The sequence below is a fragment of the Podarcis muralis genome, chromosome 10 (assembly GCF_964188315.1).
Source record: "Podarcis muralis chromosome 10, rPodMur119.hap1.1, whole genome shotgun sequence".
In the NCBI taxonomy this organism is placed as follows: Eukaryota; Metazoa; Chordata; class Lepidosauria; order Squamata; family Lacertidae; genus Podarcis; species Podarcis muralis.
In genome coordinates this window covers 72,525,416-72,544,233 of record NC_135664.1, presented here as the reverse complement: position 1 = coordinate 72,544,233, position 18,818 = coordinate 72,525,416, and the positions used below count along the sequence as shown (strand labels likewise).

The window sequence follows — 18,818 nt, the reverse complement described above, 5'->3', positions numbered from 1 at the left end:
AACAGTTTCTACCCATGGGCTGTGAGGCTGCTGAATGGAAGACAGCAACATTGCAGCTGAGGTTTGGGGTTGGTGGTTGTAGGACAGCACACAGAGTGTAACAAGGACTGAGAGATTGGCGGGGGGCTCGTTTAATCTCACTGTAAACAAGTGGTACAGTGACAATAAAGTATTTCTATTTCTATTTTGCAATTAAAGGCAGAGCTCAGAAGAAGTCTCCTCCATTGCCCTTGCTTGCAAAATTGCTCATTTTTTTCTCTCCCTTCCCCGTCATTTCTGCAAGGCTTTTGACAATCAGATGTCAATCATGCGACATCGCAAGACCTTGTGAGATTGACAAGCGAGTTTCCCTGCCCACCTGTCAAAGCTGGCCTGCGAGGATGGAGGTTTCCTCCTGCTGCTGCTATAGACCCTTACTCGAGAGTAAGTCCCTTCCTCTGAGCAGGGAGACCTACCGTTCCAGCGGCTGCTCATCCCATCTCCTGATGCCCCAGCGATAGAGGGGGCTGCTGGCCCTTCCGCTTGCACCCTTCGAGAGATAGAAAACCTCAAGTCAATGTGGCTGGGCAGAAGGACTTGAATTTCACACCAGGGGTTGGGGACCTGCGTTCAAAGCCTTCGTCTGCCAAAGAATCAATCTATGGGCCGAGTTACTTTCTCTCATCCCCGGTCTGTACTAAGGGCCTACCTTACAGGACTGCTGTTGCAGGGCAAACACAAACAGTGCCGTAACGTGATGTTCAATTTTCATAACTACTGATGAGGCACCATTTACCATATTTTTGGCTCTATAAGACTCACGTTTTCCCTCCTAAAAAGTAAGGGGAAATGTGTGTGCGTCTTATTGACCGAATGCAGGCTGCGCAGCTATCCCAGAAGACAGAACAGCAAGAGGGATTGCTGCTCTCACTGCGCAGCGATCTCTCTTGCTGTTCTGGCTTCTGAGATTCAGAATTTTTTTCCCCTTGTTTTCCTCCTCCAAAAACTAGGTGTGTCTTGTGGTCTGGTGCATCTTATGGAGCGAAAAATAAGGTACTTATAGTTTCTGATCCCAAAGGGTGCCGTCAAAAGCTGCAAACTGTAGGCCACAGAGGACCACCCTTTTTCTGACACAATTTTGTTATTGATTTTCACAAGATTTACAAACTTAGCTAAATTTCAATACAGGGGTTCCTCGTGATGTGAACGGGATCCGTTCCAGAGCCCCGTTCGCATCCTGAATAGAACGTAAGACACGACAATGCATCTGCGCATGCGCGGGTCGTGTTTTGCCGCTTCCGCGCATGACGTCATTTTGAGCATCTGCGCATGCGCGAGTGACGAAACCCGGAAGTAACACACTCCGTTACTTCCGGGTTGCCGCGGAGCACAACCCAAAAGCGCTCAACCTGAAGCACATTCAACCCGAGGTATGACTGTATATGTTTTTCTTAAAATTTTGACTTCCCAGCCTTACCTTTTTTTGATTCCAGACTTATACCTAACCTTTTTTTTATTCCTGACTTAAATCTATTGTTTTATATGACATATTTTTATCTAATACAATTATCCTCTATTTCACTTATCATTGCTTTCATCCCGCTGCTCATAATTTGAACCCAGCCCTCATTTTCACTTGACTGTAACAGTTCTTCAAATAGTTTGAAAAGGGTCTCCATGCCTCCGTGAACAGTTTACCTCTTTTATCTGATAGATAAAATCAGATAAAATGTATCATCTGGGGGCTGATGGAAGCTATTGCTCAACAAGATCCTTGGGTTTGGGAAGCCTGAGCTAGGGAGACAGGTGCTGCTGAGCAAGAACTAAATTCCTCATTTTGCAACTTGGACAACTGCAAGAAGATCAGACCTCTCCATTCTGAAGGAAATCAGCCCTGAGTGCTCACTGGAAGGACGGATCCTGAAGCTGAGGTGCCAAGACTTTGGCCACCTCATGAGAAGAGAAGACTCCCTGGAAAAGACCCTGATGTTGGGAAAGATGGAGGGCCCAAGGAGAAGGAGACGACAGAGGACGAGATGGTGGGACAGTGTTCTCAAAGCTACCAACATGAGTTTGACCAAACTGTGGGAGGCAGTGGAAGACAGGAGGGCCTGGCGTGCTCTGGTCCAGGGGGTCACGAAGAGTCGGTCACAACTAAACGACTAAATAACAAGTTTTAACTTTTAACTTTGTCTCCACGTGGGGGTTTTGAAATGCTCAGAGGAAATGTGATTGGTTCTTACGAACACTGTGTAAATAGTTCTTTTGTGAATAAAACGACCTGGGCTGAGGGGTGGACAGGTATTATTATTGGCACCTCCTTCCAGAGTCTTGCTGGTCAAGCCCCGTGTATATTTTATTAATCAGAGTCCAATCCTTCCTTGCTTTGGGAACGCTAAATCCCAGGCCCTAGTCTGGCACTCATGGAAAGCCACCCAAACTGATGGCCATCGCTGGCCTCCTGCAGCAGTGAGTTCCATAGCTGAGCTACTCCTAGGCAGCCTGCCCTCTCCCAACCACCAGGGCCCGATCCTGGTTCAGACATCGCTGAGCCTCGATTCCCGAGCAGTTTCCATCCCAGGGTTGGTTCCCGCTCCTACCTGCTCGCTGAAGCAGCTCCTTCTCAGCTCAGTGCGGGATCTGTCCGCAAGCAGGTGGGGTGGTCTGAAAAGCCAGTCCTTGCGGGGTGAGGGGGGGAGAAGCAAGAGGAAACCGGGTGAGGGGCCTGTGTAACTCCCCGGCCATGCAGGCAAGCTGGCACCCCACAATATTGCCCCCCTGCAACATGTGGGTCCTGCCTTGCCCCCGAACCCCATTAGCTCCTCGACCTAGGACCACCCGTCTACCTCAAGGTGGAGAACCTCAGGCCCTCCGGGGGCAAGTGTGGCCCTCCTCGTCTCACCGCCTGGCCCCCGGGACCCTTGCTGGGCCAATCCCCTCATGCCCTCCTGGTGCGCAGGACATTTTGCTGCCTGAGGCCAAACAGTGCCGCCCGAAGCGGCTGGAGGAAGCCCATTGCACTGGGAGCAGGTCTCTGGCCTGGCGCCTGAAGCCACCGCCTCACCACGCCCCCTGCGTGGGACAGTCTCCTGTCTCCGCTATTTCCATGGCCCAACCATTACCTCGATGTCTCTCCAGGAGAAGCTGGGTCCCCGGCTCCTGAGGAAGTCTTGCCAGGCCTCGCCTGCAGGGTGGGCGTGGGGCACCTGGGCCAGGAGCAGCTCCACATCGCGGGCGGAGAGGTAGCCATCGTGGTCGGAGTCCAGGAGTTGAAAATCCCAGTGCAGCTAGGGAAGGGTATCTCATAAAGATATCTATGTACAGTCACACCTCGGGTTACAGGCGCTTCAGGTTGCGTTTTTTCGGGTGGCGGACCGCCGAAACCCGGAAGTACCGGAACAGGTTACAGTATTTTTCGCTCCATAAGATGCACCTGACCATAAGACGCACCTAGTTTTTAGAGGAGGAAAGGGGGGAAGCCCCATTTTTGGGGGAATCAGCTCCAAGTTGTGCATCTTCTTTTGCAAAGGGGAAAAGGCCCTTTTTTGAGAATCAGCTCAAAGCTGTTGAGCTTACTTTGCAAAGGGAAAAAATCCTGTTTTTATGGGGTTCAACTCACAGCTCTGCAGCTTCTTTAGGAAAGTAAAGGGAGCCGTTTCTACAGTTTCCAGACAGATAATCTAATCAGCCAGTCCCCTGTCGCTGGGGAAACAAATGGCCTCCATCTGCAGAACATTCAACAATGGAGGCCTGGGCAAAGGGCCGGAAAGGGAGCCAGTGATTGACCGCACATTCGCCCCATAAGACGCACAGACATTTCCCTTTACTTTTTAGGAGGAAAAAAGTGCGTCTTATGGAGTGAAAAATATGGTACTTCCGGGTTTTGGTGGTCGCACATGCGCAGGAGCGTGCTCTGGTCCATGGGGTCACGAAGAGTCGGACACGACTAAATGACTAAACAACAACAACAACAAAGCATTTAGCCTCACCCTAACACGTGGCGCTTGTAGGAGTAGCAGTTCTTCATTTCTACTTTCCTTCCGCTACAGGGGGTGCCTAGGAGCGCTTTTGAAATGGACCACCCCACCGTTCAGCCCTGGTCAGAGGAGGATGAGAGAGAGAGAGAGAGATGGGGACCTCTGAACTCACCTGTTGCTTCAGGTAACACTGCTGCCCTGCCTCAAGCAGCGCCTCCAGGAGCTTGTCGGAACAGCAGCCGTGCCACGCATGGCTCCCGAATACCTGTGGGGCAGAGATGGCATGTTGGGCGCACGCTTGGTTATCATCTTCCTAAGCAACTACTCTATTCCGAACTTAAAAATAGAAAGCGTAATGCTGGTGGTCAACAAAGGAGGTTTAAAGACTGCCTCAAGGCAAATCTTAAAAAAAAAATGTAGTACATGGGTAGGCAAACTAAGGCCCAAGGGCCAGATCCAGCCCAAACGCCTTCTCAATCTGGCCCGCGGACGATCCGGGAATCAGCGTGAGTAGAATGTGTCCTTTTATTTAAAATGCATCTCTGGGTTATTTGTGGGGCATAGGAATTCGTTCATTCCCCCCCCCCCAAAAAAAAATATAGTCTGGCCTCCCACACGGTCTGAGGGACAGTGGACCGGCCCCCTGCTGGAAAAGTTTGCTGACCTCTGATGTAGTATAAACACCAACAATTGGGAAACACTGGCCTGCGAGCGCTCCAGTTGGAGAACAGCCTCTACCAAAGGTGTCATAGACTCTGAAGACACTCGAACTCAGGACGCAAGGGAGAAACGTGCTAAGAGGAAGGCACGCTTGGCAAATCCACACCGGATCAACTCCCGCCCGGAAACCTATGTCCCCACTGTGGAAGGACGCGTGGATCCAGAATTGGCCTCCACAGTCACTTACGGACTCATTGTTAAAACCGTCTTTATGGAAGACAGTCTTACCTAGCCCTTTCCTACCTGGCTTGGGAGAGTGGAGTGCGGACTGACTCCAGCTACAAAAGCTGAGGCTGTTGAACAGATTTTTGAGCTGGAGTATTGTTTATGGGGATTGAGAGAGCTTGTTGCTTTTATTGATATTATTGTCGTATCTTTACTTTTAGATCTTACGATTTACGTGGAAATTGTTTCTCTTTGGTTGTGTACATTTTGATGTGTTTTATTTATTGTTTATGACTTCTGCTATGTCTGTAATTATGTAAATCTTCTCATGCTGTGAGCCGCCTTGAGCATAGTTTCAACTATGGAAAGAAGAAGAAGAAGAGGAGGAGGAGGAGGAGGAGTTTGGATTTGATATCCCGCCTTTCACTCCCTTTAAGGCAGTGTTTCCCAACCTTTTTTGGGCAAAGGCACACTTGTTTGATGAAAAAAATATCGAGGCACACCACCATTACAGCCCCGTGACATCAGCGCGCAGCGTCACGCCGGGAGGGACGCACGAGCTCCTTCTCCTGCTCGTTCAGGGCCGGGTCGCTGCCGTGAGGGAAGGGCGCCGGGGCGCTGCTGCTGCTGCTGCCGCCGCCGCTCCCGGCAGGCATGGGCCCAGCTGAGGCGGCGGCGGCTGTTGTGGTGGTGGCAGCGATAGCGGGCGGAGGAGGGGGCGGCGGCGGGGCCGAGGTGGCCGGCGGCGGCGGGGGAGGCGGGTGGAGCAGGAGGGCGGCCGAGGCCGGTGAGGGAGTAGGGTTGCCCGGGGCTTGAGGAGCCGTTGCCGGGAGTTGCTGCTGCTGTTGTTGCTGCTACTGCCCGGACATGCCGGCCTCCTCCTCGTCCTCTGTCTCGCGCTCCTCCCTTTTGCGCGCGCTGCCCCGCCGCCGCCCCATTGGCCGGGTCCTGTCAGCTGATCCTGTGTTATTTCCTGTGTGTGTGTGTGAGGGGAGAATGGAGAGAGAAACCTCGGCACCACCACCGCGGAGCCGCCCCCGGCTCGACGCGGATCCTCGCCGCCGCCGCCCCGCCTCTCGCCGCCCGACTCGCCCGCCTCCCTCCCACGGCACACCAGGCAAGGTCTCGCGGCACACTAGTGTGCCGCGGAACACCGGTTGGGAAACACTGCTTTAAGGAGTCTCAAAGCGGCTAACATTCTCCTTTCCCTTCCTCCCCCACAACCCCCCTGTGAGGTGAGTGGGGCTGAGAGACTTCAGAGAAGTGTGACTGGCCCAAGGTCACCCAACAGCTGCATGTGGAGGAGCGGAGACGCGAACCCGGTTCCCCAGATTACGAGACTACCGCTCTTAACCACTACACCACACTGGCTCTCACTGGAAAGGTGGCATAAAAATAAAATGATGATGATAAGATAAAATCCCCACCAGAGAGGAACAGCTGTTGGACTATGCCAAAATGGCAAAACTGACTGGAAAGCTCAGGAACCAAGAAGACAATAACTTCAAGAAAGAATGGGGAAAGTTTATAATCTATCCGGGAGACCACTTTTAATCAGCTGAAAACATTACCAGGATTTTAACAACACTTGTAATGTAACTAACATGATGGAAATACGGACAGATACAAAATACGTATTATGTAATAATATGCAGTTGAAAATGTTGACAATAGGAGCCAGGGAGGGGAAGGTGGAAAGTCGAAGGATTCAGAGAAATCTCTGTAGTTGGTTATGTATTTGGTAATGCGGTAACTTTTGTAAAATCAAATAAAAATTATTTTTACAAAAAAGGGGGGGATGGGAGGGACCCAAAGGATCACCTAGGACAGCCCTCTGCGGCCGGAGAAATCACATCTAAAGAATCCCTGACAGCTGGCTATCCAACCCAGCTGTAAAGCAGTAACAGCAAGTGTGGAGCCTCCCTGGTCAGGAACAGTGTACCTGTGCCCATCGCTTTCCCGTATCCAGAGCCATCTCTTCTGGCCACAATGGGAGACCGAACGCCAGGACGCTTGCAACCCCCATCATTCAGTTTGTACAAACTTCACACACACACACACACACACACACACACACACACACACACACTACATATGCTACGCTTCTGTTATACATTCATAGAAAATCAACCATACATCGGATCTGCACTGTTCCACTTTTATTTTACTCCATGAAGGAAGGACTACAAAATGGGGAAGGTTTGATACAGGACAGCCATAATCCCTTGAGCATACCAGCACATCCACAGGAGCCCTGCCCAGTTGCTATGCCAACCTTGATGGTCCCAGACAGAAGACCATCAAGATCACAAAGAACTTGCATATGGGAGTGGATTCAGCATGGACTGGAACAAAGGACAATGATCAGATCTTCCCTCTGGGGGCAGGAAACTGCAAACTCCCCTCTGTCACCTGGAAAGTACTCATGGGGAGGGGGAAAGGGGGAACCAGCCAGGTGACAGGACACTCAGGTTACCACCACAACTCCTCCCTCAACCCTCCTTTTTGTGATGTAGTTGTGATGTACTCTTAGGGGTGTAGTTTGGGGGATTAGTAACTAATAAAAGTGGGGGTCTTCTTTTGTTCTGGGCTTCCATTTTGCTTCATCTTGTTGCAGGTGGGAGTCCTGTCGCGACACTATTCAATAAAAGCCAAGCCTACAGGCTGCTGTTTTGCTCCAAGTTATCCTGGTTGGTGTCTTTGTTTTTCTCCAAGGGAGCCCTCGGATTTTTCCGTTAACACAATGCTTTGATGACGCGGAAAAGGGGTTGCGACCTCACCTGGTGAACAGCTGTCTGCAGCTGGGCCCTGTCTGCCGCCGTCCGGAACAGGCCAGGCTGGAGGCGCCGCAGATCCCCGAGGCCCCAGCCGCCCAAACCGGACCCTCGTGCGTCCATCCGGCAAGCTGGCCTGCTCCTGCAATGGGGGAAAGATGGAGCCATGTTCTCAATGTGGCCAGTCAGAAACCCGCACTACAGAGACCACAGCATAGCCACCATGGCTGGTAGCCATCGATAGGCCTCCTAGCCAGGACCCAGGTACGTACCCTGCAATTTCTGGGCGCTCCAGGACGCAGGTGGAGGCTGGGGGGAGAGCCAGGCTCTCCTTTGGGCCAGCCGACGTGGCTTTTCGCTGGCAGCGCAAGTTCCAGGCAGTGTAATGCTCACCGCAAGATCTCTATTATTCATGGAGCGCCCTGGTGCCTTTGTCTGTTGTTATATGAGATGCTCTAAACACCACAAGACGGTGGAGCCAGGAAGGCGGAAAGGAGATCCAGCTTGCATTCAGAAGCCACATAATCCCTTTTCTGCATTTGCAAGAAATCGATCTTTCAGCACGGCAGCCCTTTGGAACTCACCGCCTATTGATATCAGGCAGGTCCCTGCACTATATTCTCTTCCTTCCTTCCTTCCTTCCTTCCTTCCTTCCTTCCTTCCTTCCTTCCTTCCTTCCTTCCTTCCTTCCTCCCTCCCTCCCTCCCTCCCTCCCTTCCTCTTTCTTTCTTTCTTCCTTCCTTCCTTCCTTCCTTCCTTCCTTCCTCCCTCCCTCCCTCCCTCCCTCTCTTCCTCCCTTCCTCTTTCTTTCTTTCTCCCTCCCTCCCTTCCTCCCTCCCTCCCTCCCTCCCTTCCTTCCTTCCTTCCTTCCTTCCTTCTTCCTCCCTCCCTCCCTCCCTCCCTCCCTCCCTTCCTTCCTTCCTTCCTCTTTCTTTCTTTCTTTCTTTCTTTCTTTCTTTCTTTCTCCTGCCAGAAATATTCTTTATTAGTCCTTCCTGCCCAGATGTTTGGAGAGTTGCCGTGGGTCTTCATCTGCTTATTTCGTGAAATTTCGTGAAATTTGCACGCTGCTCGATTGTCGGAAACCTCCGAGCGGTTTAGAAGAAGGTAAAGAACCCAGAAGAATTGGATTAAACCCGCTGTTAAAACATGCAGAAGCTAAAATACCGAAACACATTAAAAGCACCACGATTTTCCCGCACGTGGTGGTCTGGTAAGAAAGTGAGGGTATTTGGGGGGCAATGAAATAGGATGAGATAAAGAAAAAAAAAGATGTTTAAAGTGATTACACACACACAAAAAGAACCCTGAAGCTTTTCTACAAGGGACAGAAGTTCCAAAAAAAGAGATTCTTATGTAACTGAAGCAGCCAGGAATCATTACACCCAGAAATGGAAAGATGAAGTGGGGGGGGGGGGGGGGGAGAGGCACTGATGTAGAATAGGATGTCCCTATTTTTATCAGAGGAATGTTGGCAGGTCTGTGTTTGTCACCTGCTCCTCACGAGGGGCTGGCACGTAGCCGCTGCTTCACTTCATAAGAACATCCGAAGATCTGTCTGGTTGCAGGATCAGGCCCAAAGTGGGGAGCTCACAAGCAGGGCAGGAGCAGGAGAACCCCCACTTTCCTTGTGTCTCAAACCCCTACCTCGTGGAAGTGTCAAGTTGGAGGGGACCCAAGGGTCATCTAGTCCAACCCCTGCAACTAAACCATACATGACAGGTGTCTGCCCTTGCGGGGTGACAAAACTGTTCCTTTGCTGGAAGAAAAGCAACATCGGGAGCGGAGAGCCCTTTCTCTTGTGAGTTTCCTCTTATAAGTCTCAGTTTCCATTTCCCCCGGAACGAATTTGCATTTCTCAAGCACCCTCTGCAGTCCTTGCACAGAAGCTGCTACATCCCAGCTATGGCCAGGCTGACTCTAGGGGGAAAGACCACCCTTCCTTGGAGGAAATGGTCCTGGGGGAAGGCAGAACGAAGGAGGCAAGCGTCCGCTTCTCCGAATCCTGCTTCTGTTAGGTTGGGAAGGAGCGTGTCTCTTCTCTGAGCCACCAGGTCCCAATTCCAGATTGTTTCCTACTTCTCAGACTGAGGAGAGAGCCACAGAGGGACTGGGGGTTCCTCTGCCTGATATAACCGTTCAAAGAACTATTATAATATGACAAATTTGCAAGCAGGATTTGAACAACAGAAAGAATCAGAGATTATTGTGTTATGATTTGGATACAAGAGTGAAGACGGGGCAGCAATGGGGAGGAAGGGAAAACATCACAGAAAATGGAAGGGGAAGTTGAGAATATGTTATTATTAGTACAGTGATACCTCGGGTTACGGGACGCAGGTGGCGCTGTGGGTTAAAACAAGAGTTTAGGGCTTGCTTATCAGAAGGTCGGTGGTTCAAATCCCCGCGATGGGGTGAGCTCCTGTTGCTCGGTACCTGCTCCTGCCAACCTAGCAGTTCAAAAGCACGTCAAAGTGCAAGTAGATAAATAGGTACCACTCCAGCGGGAAGGTAAATGGTGTTTCCGTGCGCTGCTCTGGTCTGCCAGAAGCGACTTAGTCATGCTGGCCACATGACCAGCTGTACGCCAGCTTCCTCGGCCAATAAAGCGAGATGAGTGCCACAACCCCAGAGTCAGCCACAATTGGACCTAATGGTCAGAGGTCCCTTTACCTTTACCTTGTGTTACAAACACTTCAGGTTACAGACACTTAAGGTTACAGACGCTTCAGGTTACAGACTCTGCTAACCCAGAAATAGTACCTCAGGTTAAGAACTTTGCTTCAGGATGAGAACAGAAATCATGCGGCGATGACACAGCAGCAGCAGGAGGCCCTATTAGCTAAAGTGGTGCTTCAGGTTAAGAACAGTTTCAGGGTAAGAACGGACCTCCAGAACGAATTGAGTTCTTAACCCGAGGTACCACTGTGTTGAAGAAAAAAATGGTTACCGGTATGTAACTTTATTTGGAATTTGTGGGAGTTTCATGAAATATATTCCAAAAAATAAAAATGAAAAATAAAACCACTTTTGACTTTTGAGTTGCGGTGATGGACTCTCCTTCCTTGGAGGTTCTTAAGGAGAGGTTGGCTGGCCCTCTGTCAAGGATTCTTTAGCTGAGATTCCTGCAATGCAGCCGGGGGCTGGGCTGGATGACCCTCCAGGTCCCTTCTGACTCTTAAGATTCTATGATTCTAAGCATCTGAGTTGGCTTGGTTATAGCAGGGGCCGGAAAAAGTACAGCGAAGGCGCCGCCTGCTTGGTGTCAAGTGGCAGGGAGTTCCACAGTCCCCTGTAACAGGGCCAATTCCACCTACTGAAGCGGTCAAATGAGCTCCAATAGGTTTGGGCGACCGCATAGGCAAACGTGCATCAATGGCTGTTCCAGAAGAAGACTGCTGGCTGGGTGGCAGTTTCCTGGAAAAGCCCCCCTTTCCTAAAGGTTAGGTTCTGTAGCCTTCTTAGACTTTACCGACTGCTGGTGTCTGCGTTGCTCCCGGGAGGGAGAAAGGAAGTCAAATGTCACCGAGGTTGATTCAGAGAAAGAGTTTATTCTGCTCTCTGGATAGCAGAAGGCACTTGTGTGGTCAGTTCACAGCAAGTCCAAAGAAATGAGAAATTTCATGCAGTATATATATCCTCCGGGCCCCCTCTCCCCCCTTCCCCAGGAATCCAACCACGTCAGCTTATACACGTAAGTTGACATCCATGACCATAAACAGATATTCCTGTTCCGGTACTCTTGACCATAAAAGGTTGTTCCTGTTCCTATACTCTTATCTTGGGGCAGCAGGTCACCAACTCTAAGAGAACTCCTGGCACCGTTTCCGGGTCTCTTGTCAGACTGGACAAGGTCCGTGTGTCTTTTTGTGGTCAGGATGTAAGATAAGACCCAGACGTGCCATCCCTGCTCCACGGAACTGGCAAGGCCATCCATTGCAGTCACAGACTGATAAAGGAGGGGGCTTTGAGCACTTGGTTTATACAACTGGCTTTCTGTTTATACATTGACTCAAGAGCTCAAGTTAATGCATTTTAGAAATGCTCCCTTGGAGGAGGAAAAATGTGGATTTTGGGTCCCGTTTCAGACTGACTGCACAGAAACCCATTCCTTCAGTTCCAAGCTGGCCTCCCTCCTGCAGTTTCCTGGTCTACAAAACCAGGCGGGATGAGAGGAACCACGGGGAACAGGGGGGTCCTCAACTTGGAATTTAAAATCTGGCCAGCTGGTCAGGAGCCTCAGGAAATACACCTTCCCCCACCAGCTCCCCCCTGCCCAAATTCATCCTCCCGCCTGATCCCTCTGGAGACTCCAGCATCCTTCGCCTGCTCTCCTGTCAAAGGCGCAGGAGCCCTGTCAGGATATTAATTGTCAGTCTCCCTCCCTCACACTTTCAAGGCACCTCTGGGAGCTTATTTCATCCTTGAAAGAGAAAGCAATGCAAAACAGCACCCTCCCCTCTTGAGATTGTGGGATGTGATCCAGGAGAGGCAGTCAAGTACAACATTCCTTGTAATGCTAGAGAAGACATGCGAGGGGGTTTTTGGTCCAGCCAGTCGAAACTTCCTGTTCCTCCTGGCTGGAGCATCCTTCCTTTTGCATATGATAGAAGGTGGGCATGACCTTATCTGTCCAGGTAACAAAAGGACGAGTCACGCAGCACACCTCCCTCTTTTTGGCTTCCTTCTTCGTTTGACCAGCTTCTAGCTAGGACTGCTCTGCTACCTCTCATCTAGCAGAAGCACTGGGATTATCCCCCCATATGGGACAGATCCACACGTACATATTTGTAACTAAGTTTGCCTTCAGGAATCCAATTGTGAACCAATGTGAGTAAACTTCTCTTATTGACTTTGAATAAGATTGTGGCGTCTTTATTCTTTTAAGAGGGATTCAAGGGAATTTACCAAGAACGTACAATCTTAGACAGACTGAATTGTATAATAGTGAGAGGCTCACACGAGCCTGCAACCAGCTATCTGCTGTGCATGTAAAAAGGGGGGTGTAAACTCTGCTAAGTAAAGGAACTTGCTAGTGCAAGTTAGGAAGGATATTAATAAATAATATTTCATCTGCTGCCACCCTGAATGTTCCCAAAATCATCTGGCACCGCAGGGCTCCGCTGAAGGTTTCCTGGTTCTCTTGAACAAGCCTTGCTGAAATCTGCAGGTGCAGAGCAAGACGATGGCAGGCTTGAGACTGGCGCTGGGAAACTTCCCAAAGAGTCGCTCTCTTCCCAAGTTCTCGTTTGTGTTTGTTCTGCAGCTAAGACATGGAAGAGTCTCAGCCACACACCACCTGTGGCATTTCGACCCCTGAAGTGTGTCTTATGAATGCCCAGCTCACTTCTGCAATAAGTTGGAAGGGACCCAAAGGCTAATCTATTTCAACCCCCAGGCAATTCTTACTTGGCTTTAAACTATTTGCAATATTGTGCAATGCCATCTTTGGATATATTCATAACTTGAATGGTTGCAACCCGCCCTGGGACCTTAGGGGGACGGGCAAGCAATATGTGGTTACCATAATCTTAATACTATTAAGTGGCACCCAAATCTCTCAGCGGAGCGATATCCCAGGGCTCGGTTTCCATAGAACAGGCAACAGTGGAGACCGTGGTGTCTTTAGGATATATGGTTTATTTGCACAACATACATACAACCTGAGCCCTGGATGGAGGGGCTCGTAGACTTAACACCCCAAAAGGTCTTGCTTCTTCCATACTGACAGTCTTGGAATCAAGCGCAAAAGAAACTGATCATTGCACTGAACTCCAGCAATGGAATCCTCCGTTAGATTTTAAGCCTTGCCGGATCCAGGACTTTCTGCCTGCAACTAAAAATAATAATAGTAATAGTAATAAAAGCAATGCAACTTCTAGAAACAACTACACAGATAAACACAACTGAAAGCTTTTTTTTCTCTCCTTTAGTGCGGGGAGGGGACTGCAACGAAACTTCATGGAAATCAGCTTTTCCCCAGCAAAACCTGCTGGAGGGTCCAGGGGCTGAGAGGCTGCAGGAAGAGCCTCTTCCCAAACTGGAAGGAAAGAGCCACAACCCGCTGCCTCTTTGCGAGTGTGTGAGTGTGGAGGTCCTTCACTGCTGGGCCCTGCCGTTCCCTCGCCACGAACCCCTTCGCCACGATCCGTCCTGTTGACTTGTAACCTGAAGCCTTGTTTCTTTAAGGAAGCTGTAGACAGCGCTCGCTTGGTCAATTTCTCCGTCTTCCCTGAACATCCTCGCCAGCCTCTTCAGGCAAATTTCCAGCTGCTTCCTCTCAAAGCAGTGGTCTCCGGGGATCCTGGCGGCCGCCTGGTACATCTCTAGGGCCTTGCTCTTCATCCCCTTCTTGTGGAGGAGGAAGTCCCCCCAGTGCATGTAGATGGACTGCTGGCATCTCTTGCTGGCTCCTGGGAGCTCCTCCATCAGGTTCAGGTAGATCTCTTCCTCGTAAGCTGGCGACCTCTCGCCGTAAGCTTTTGCCAGCTTCAGCCGGGTGAAGATGGAGAAAGGATCCATCTCCAGAGCGCGCTTGAAGCTCTCAATGGCAGCCTCGACAGCTTCTTCTCTTAAGTCACCTGGAGAGTGCTCCAACATCTGCAGGTAGCACATGCCAAGGTCGTAGTGTAGGAGATGGTAGCCGGGATCTAGGGCGATGGCCTTCTTCAGAATGGAAATGGCCTTCTTCAGAATAGAAATGGTACGGGGAAGGGATTGCTGCTTGTACAGCTTGGAGACGATTCGGAGGACTTCGGGGTTCACGCTCTCCTGGGCAACATCGTCCGCAAGGAAGAGCGCTCTTTCCATGTCCACCGCCATAAGGGTCTGAGCCAAATAAGCTTTGGCTTCGTAGTTCTGCGGCTGGCGGGCGACGACTTCTTCCAGCAACTTCTGGGCTTCTTCCCGCTGTTCGGTGGCCCAGGAATGAGTGTAGGAGGCATAAACGGAGATGGCCAGTCCGGCCTGGAACTCCTCGCTGGACTCTTCCGCCTCCAGCGCCTTCCGGAAACATTCTGCGGCCTGGTCCCCGTTCCGGAAGCCCCCGGCCAGGAGGGACCAGCCTTTCTGAGCGTGGACTTCAGGGATCATCGCAGAGTAGGCCTCTGGGCTGGCCAAGGACCGGCAGATGTCGTGGATGCGTCCCAGGTAGAGGTCCACCATGTCGTAATTGACCAAGCGGTAGTAGACCCAGGCGTAGTTGCCGTAGGTCACCAGGGCCTGGCGGGAGAAGTTGGCGGGGTGGTCCCGCCTCAGAGCCCCCTCTGCTTCTCGAAGGCTGTCCAGGGCCTCCTCGTAGTTCCCCTGGAAGTCCTGGAGGTAGGCCCTCATGGCAAGGTAGGTGCCTCGGTTGCGGTGCGGGGTGTGCTGGGCCAGCGGGGCCAGGGTCTGCAGGATGTGCAAGGCATCCACCTTGTCCTTGATCTCGAAGTCCCAGGTGAAGTGGCACTGCAAGCTCTCCAGCTTCGATCTCAGAGGTCGGCTGCAGAGGGAAGAGGCAGGGAGGGAGGGAGAGAGATCGAGAAAGGGTGAGGGACACTCTTGAGAGGATATACAGTCGTACCTCAGCTCCCAAACGCCTTGGGAGTTGAATGTTTTGGCTCCCGAACGATCGAAAACGGGAAGTGAGTGTTCTGGTTTTCCAACGTTCCTCTTGCAGCCGATCGGAAGCTACACTTTGATAGTCGAATGTTTTGGATGTCAAAAAGACTTCTGGAACAGATTCTATACAGAATTGGGGGGAAATGTTTAAAAGTACATTTTAAAAAAAAACACCAGAGTCCTTTTTGTTGAGGATAATTCAGAGGGAAATTCCTAGGAGCAAAGTCCCAACCAAAGGAGAATGGCAACTTAAATAAAGTTACCAGATTTTTTTCAATAAATCCGGAGACACTTTTCAATTTCCTACTAAATAGATGGATTGTGTCATGGGACTGATTTGTAAATCCAGGGACGTCTGCTAACCTTAAACTTAAATTTATGGAATACACACAGCTTGCAGATTTGACATGCAAAATAACAGAACAGGAAGAGTATACCTTTAGAGAAGGCTGGGAAATATTTACTGATTATGTGGGTGAAAATTGTGTACAGCTGAAAACGGTGGCAGCCTTATGATAAATTCAACAGTGCAAATAAGTTTTGATGGTGTAACAATGGAATACGGAATGGTTTAGGTCATTTACAATATGCAGGGATGTATGGTAGGCAAAATGAACCACGGAAAGAGAGAAAGGGAAGTCATTGATCTGAGATGGTTTAAATGAATACCTTGAAACATAAATTAGAAAAATCTAATAAAAGTATAAATAAAAAAAAGAGACAGAAAGGGTGAAGGGGTGGTGCAGGCAGGACTTCTTTGCTCAAAGGGGCCCAGGAGATTTAGGGTTTAGACTTGGTTGTCACTAGAATGTGGCCTCTTGCCAAAAAAGGAAGGGTCACACCTGTTGCCCCGCCCACCTTTACCCCAGGCCCCACCCACTTTTACACCTAGGCCCCACCCACTTTTATCCCTAGGCCCCGCCCACCTGAGCAGGTGCTTCCCCCTACTGCCTAGATTTGGCCAAAGAGTGTCAGAGTAAAAGCTTCGTCGGTAGAGCAGGAGACTCTTGATCTCTGGGTTGTGGGTTTGAGCCCCACCTGGGGTAAAAGATCCCTGCACTTCAGGGGGTTGGACTAGATGACCCACGGGGTCCCTTCCAACTCTACAGTTCCACGATCCTATCTCCAGCCCTACCTGCAGATGCCATCAGGGGACCACAGGATTTGAGAGTTGCAAGGGACCCAAAGGGTCAACTAGTCCAGCCCCGAGACCTTCTGCATGCAAAGCCCAGGAATCTGAGGAAAACAAAAGTCCTTTGGAGGTTTTTAAGCAGGGCTGGGATGGCCACCTGCCAGGGATTCATTAGCTGAGATTCCTGCCTTGCAAGGGGCTGGACTAGATTACTCTGGGGGTCCCTTCCAACTCCACAACTCCATGATCTCCAGTGCCAGAGGCAGCCTGCCTCTGAGACTGTGCGCACACTATCCTTCAAAGCACATTGAAAGTGCGCACGCACTGCCAGAACCCTGGGAACTGAAGGATGCTTGGAAATGCCCCTCTGATGTGTAAACTGCAGTTAACAGGATTCTTTCTGGGTGGGGGGGGTGCTTCAGGGAAACATCCCTGGGGGGTTCTGTTCCTCAGTACAGGGGTACCTCGGGTTAAGTACATAATTCCTTCCGGAGGTCCGTTCTTAACCTGAAACTGTTCTTAACCTGAAGCACTACTTTAGCTAATGGGGCCTCCTGCTGCTGCTGCACCGCCGGAGCACAATTTCTGTTCTCATCCTGGAGCAAAGTTCTTAACCCGAGGTAATATTTCTGGGTCAGTGGAGTCTGTAGCCTGAAGGGTATGTAACCCGAGGTACCACTGTGCTGTGAATGTGGTACACCACGAGGTGCACGGCTCCCCATATGCTTAAGTCATCTAGTCCAGCCCTGAAATCTTCTACATGCGAAGCAGGTGCTCTAACCACTGAGCCACAGCTGCCGCTCTCCTGATGTCGCGGGACTCCCGCTCCCGTTGCCCTTGGCCATGCTGGCTGCCGAAGCTGGGGTCCAGCAACACCCAACTTGCATTGGCGGGGGCCAGGCTATTCGGGGTGGGGGTTTCCCTCCCATCTCTCCCATTCTGGGATTCTAACTCCTGCAGCACTAAATGCAGAACGGGAGGTCTTTAAGCCGGAGGAGTCAGATCTACGCAGGAGGAGTCCCTGCTTACCTCATTTTCCCTTTTCCAGAGAGGAGGCTGAATTTCGCAGGAAGCGAACTTTCCCTCGCCAGCGGTCCAGCAGTCTGCAGGATGCTACCTCCGTCTGCAAACTTTTGCCTCGCTCTCTCAGTTTATATAGCAACGCAGTGAGCTCACTCGGGCAGAATAGAAACCGAAACTCAAAAGAGAGATTCGTTTCCTGTTTGTGGAGAAGAATGTTCCTGGGCTGCTTGCAAAGTCTCCAAGCGCAACATTTAATTTTAATTTTAATTTTCCCCCCAAGCGCAACATTTTTGCCCCCCACTGGCGGAAATGAATAAATCAGGGTTTAAACGTGGGCCATACGGCAAAATTGTATCTTGGCTCTCCCCTGCAGACGATGCAAGGCTCCTCCCGGCTGATTTTGCTCTCCATCCTTGCCTGCTCACGCCCCAGTACGCTCCCCGATTCCCCCGCGCCCCCCGCTCTCCTCCCCATCCCGATCCCATGTGCACAAGGTCGGGAGGGATCCTCAATCCACACTTGCAAGGTCTCCTCTGCTCGGCAGCGCAGCATCTGAGCCAAACAGCTGCCTCCGAACCTCTGCGAGGCTTTGCAGAATTAGCTGCTGTTGTTGTTTAGTCATTTAGTCGTGTCCGACTCTTCGTGACCCCCTGGACCAGAGCACACCAGGCCCTCCTGTCTTCCGCTGCCTCCCTCATGCTGGTAGCTTAGACAACACTGTGCAACCATCTCGTCCTCTGTCGTCCCCTTCTCCTTGTGCCCTCCATCTTCCCCAACATCAGGGTCTTTTCCAGGGAGTCTTCTCTTCTCCTGAGGTGGCCAAAGTCTTGGAGCCTCAGCTTCAGGATCTGTCCTTCCAGTGAGCACTCAGGGCTGATTTCCTTCAGAATGGAAAGGTTTGATCTTCTTGCAGTCCATGGGACTCTCAAGAGTCTCCTCCAGCACCAGAATTCAAAAGCATCCATTCTTCGGCGATCAGCCTTCTTGATGGTCCAGCTCTCACTTCCATACATCACTACTGGGAAAACCAGAGCTTGAACTATACGGACCTTTGTTGGCAAGGTGATGTCTCTGCTTTTTAAGATGCTGTCTAGGTTTGCCATCGCCTTTCTCCCAAGAAGCAGGCGTCTTTTAATTTCGTGGCTGCTGTCACCATCTGCAGTGATCATGGAGCCCAAGAAAGTGAAATCTCTCACTGCCTCCATTTCTTCCCCTTCTACTTGCCAGGAGGTGATGGGCCCAGTGGCCGTGATCTTCGTTTTTTTGATGTTGAGCTTCAGACCATATTTTGCGCTCTCCTCTTTCACCCTCATTAAAAGGTTCTTTAATTCCTCCTCACTTTCTGCCATCAAGGTTGTGTCATCTGCATATCTGAGGTTGTTGATATTTCTAGTTTCTCTTTTTCTCCTGATTCCAGGCATGTCTACTTGGAAGTAAGCCCCAGGC

At 50.8% G+C, this 18,818-nt stretch overlaps 2 protein-coding genes across 3 annotated transcripts in view; both read right to left on the bottom strand.

Moving 5' to 3' along the window:
• The window catches only part of LOC114605746 (uncharacterized), a 42,980-nt gene extending 35,228 nt beyond the window's left edge, over positions 1–7,752 (bottom strand). The window contains exons 1-6 of the mRNA XM_077935613.1: positions 7,589–7,752; positions 4,129–4,221; positions 3,102–3,266; positions 2,826–2,927; positions 2,580–2,657; positions 456–529 (exon numbers count right to left, since the gene is read on the bottom strand). Coding sequence (XP_077791739.1) covers positions 456–529; positions 2,580–2,657; positions 2,826–2,927; positions 3,102–3,266; positions 4,129–4,221; positions 7,589–7,738 — 662 coding nt within the window. The 5' untranslated portion in view covers positions 7,739–7,752. The remainder of the gene's footprint in view (positions 1–455; positions 530–2,579; positions 2,658–2,825; positions 2,928–3,101; positions 3,267–4,128; positions 4,222–7,588) is intronic.
• A 5,483-nt stretch (positions 7,753–13,235) lies between these two features.
• Positions 13,236–17,532, bottom strand: LOC114605900 (interferon-induced protein with tetratricopeptide repeats 5-like). 2 transcript variants are annotated; one of them, XM_028747572.2, is made up of 2 exons: positions 17,379–17,532; positions 13,236–15,098 (listed from the first exon to the last, which is right to left on the bottom strand). In XM_028747572.2, the coding sequence occupies exons 1-2, from the start codon at positions 17,381–17,383 to the stop codon at positions 13,715–13,717; spliced, it is 1,389 nt and encodes a 462-aa protein (XP_028603405.2). In that variant the 5' UTR covers positions 17,384–17,532; the 3' UTR covers positions 13,236–13,714. The 2 variants fall into 2 exon arrangements, with proteins under 2 accessions (XP_028603405.2, XP_028603406.2); XM_028747573.2 differs by lacking the exon at positions 17,379–17,532 and adding an exon at positions 16,353–16,463.
• Positions 17,533–18,818: the final 1,286 nt, after the last annotated feature.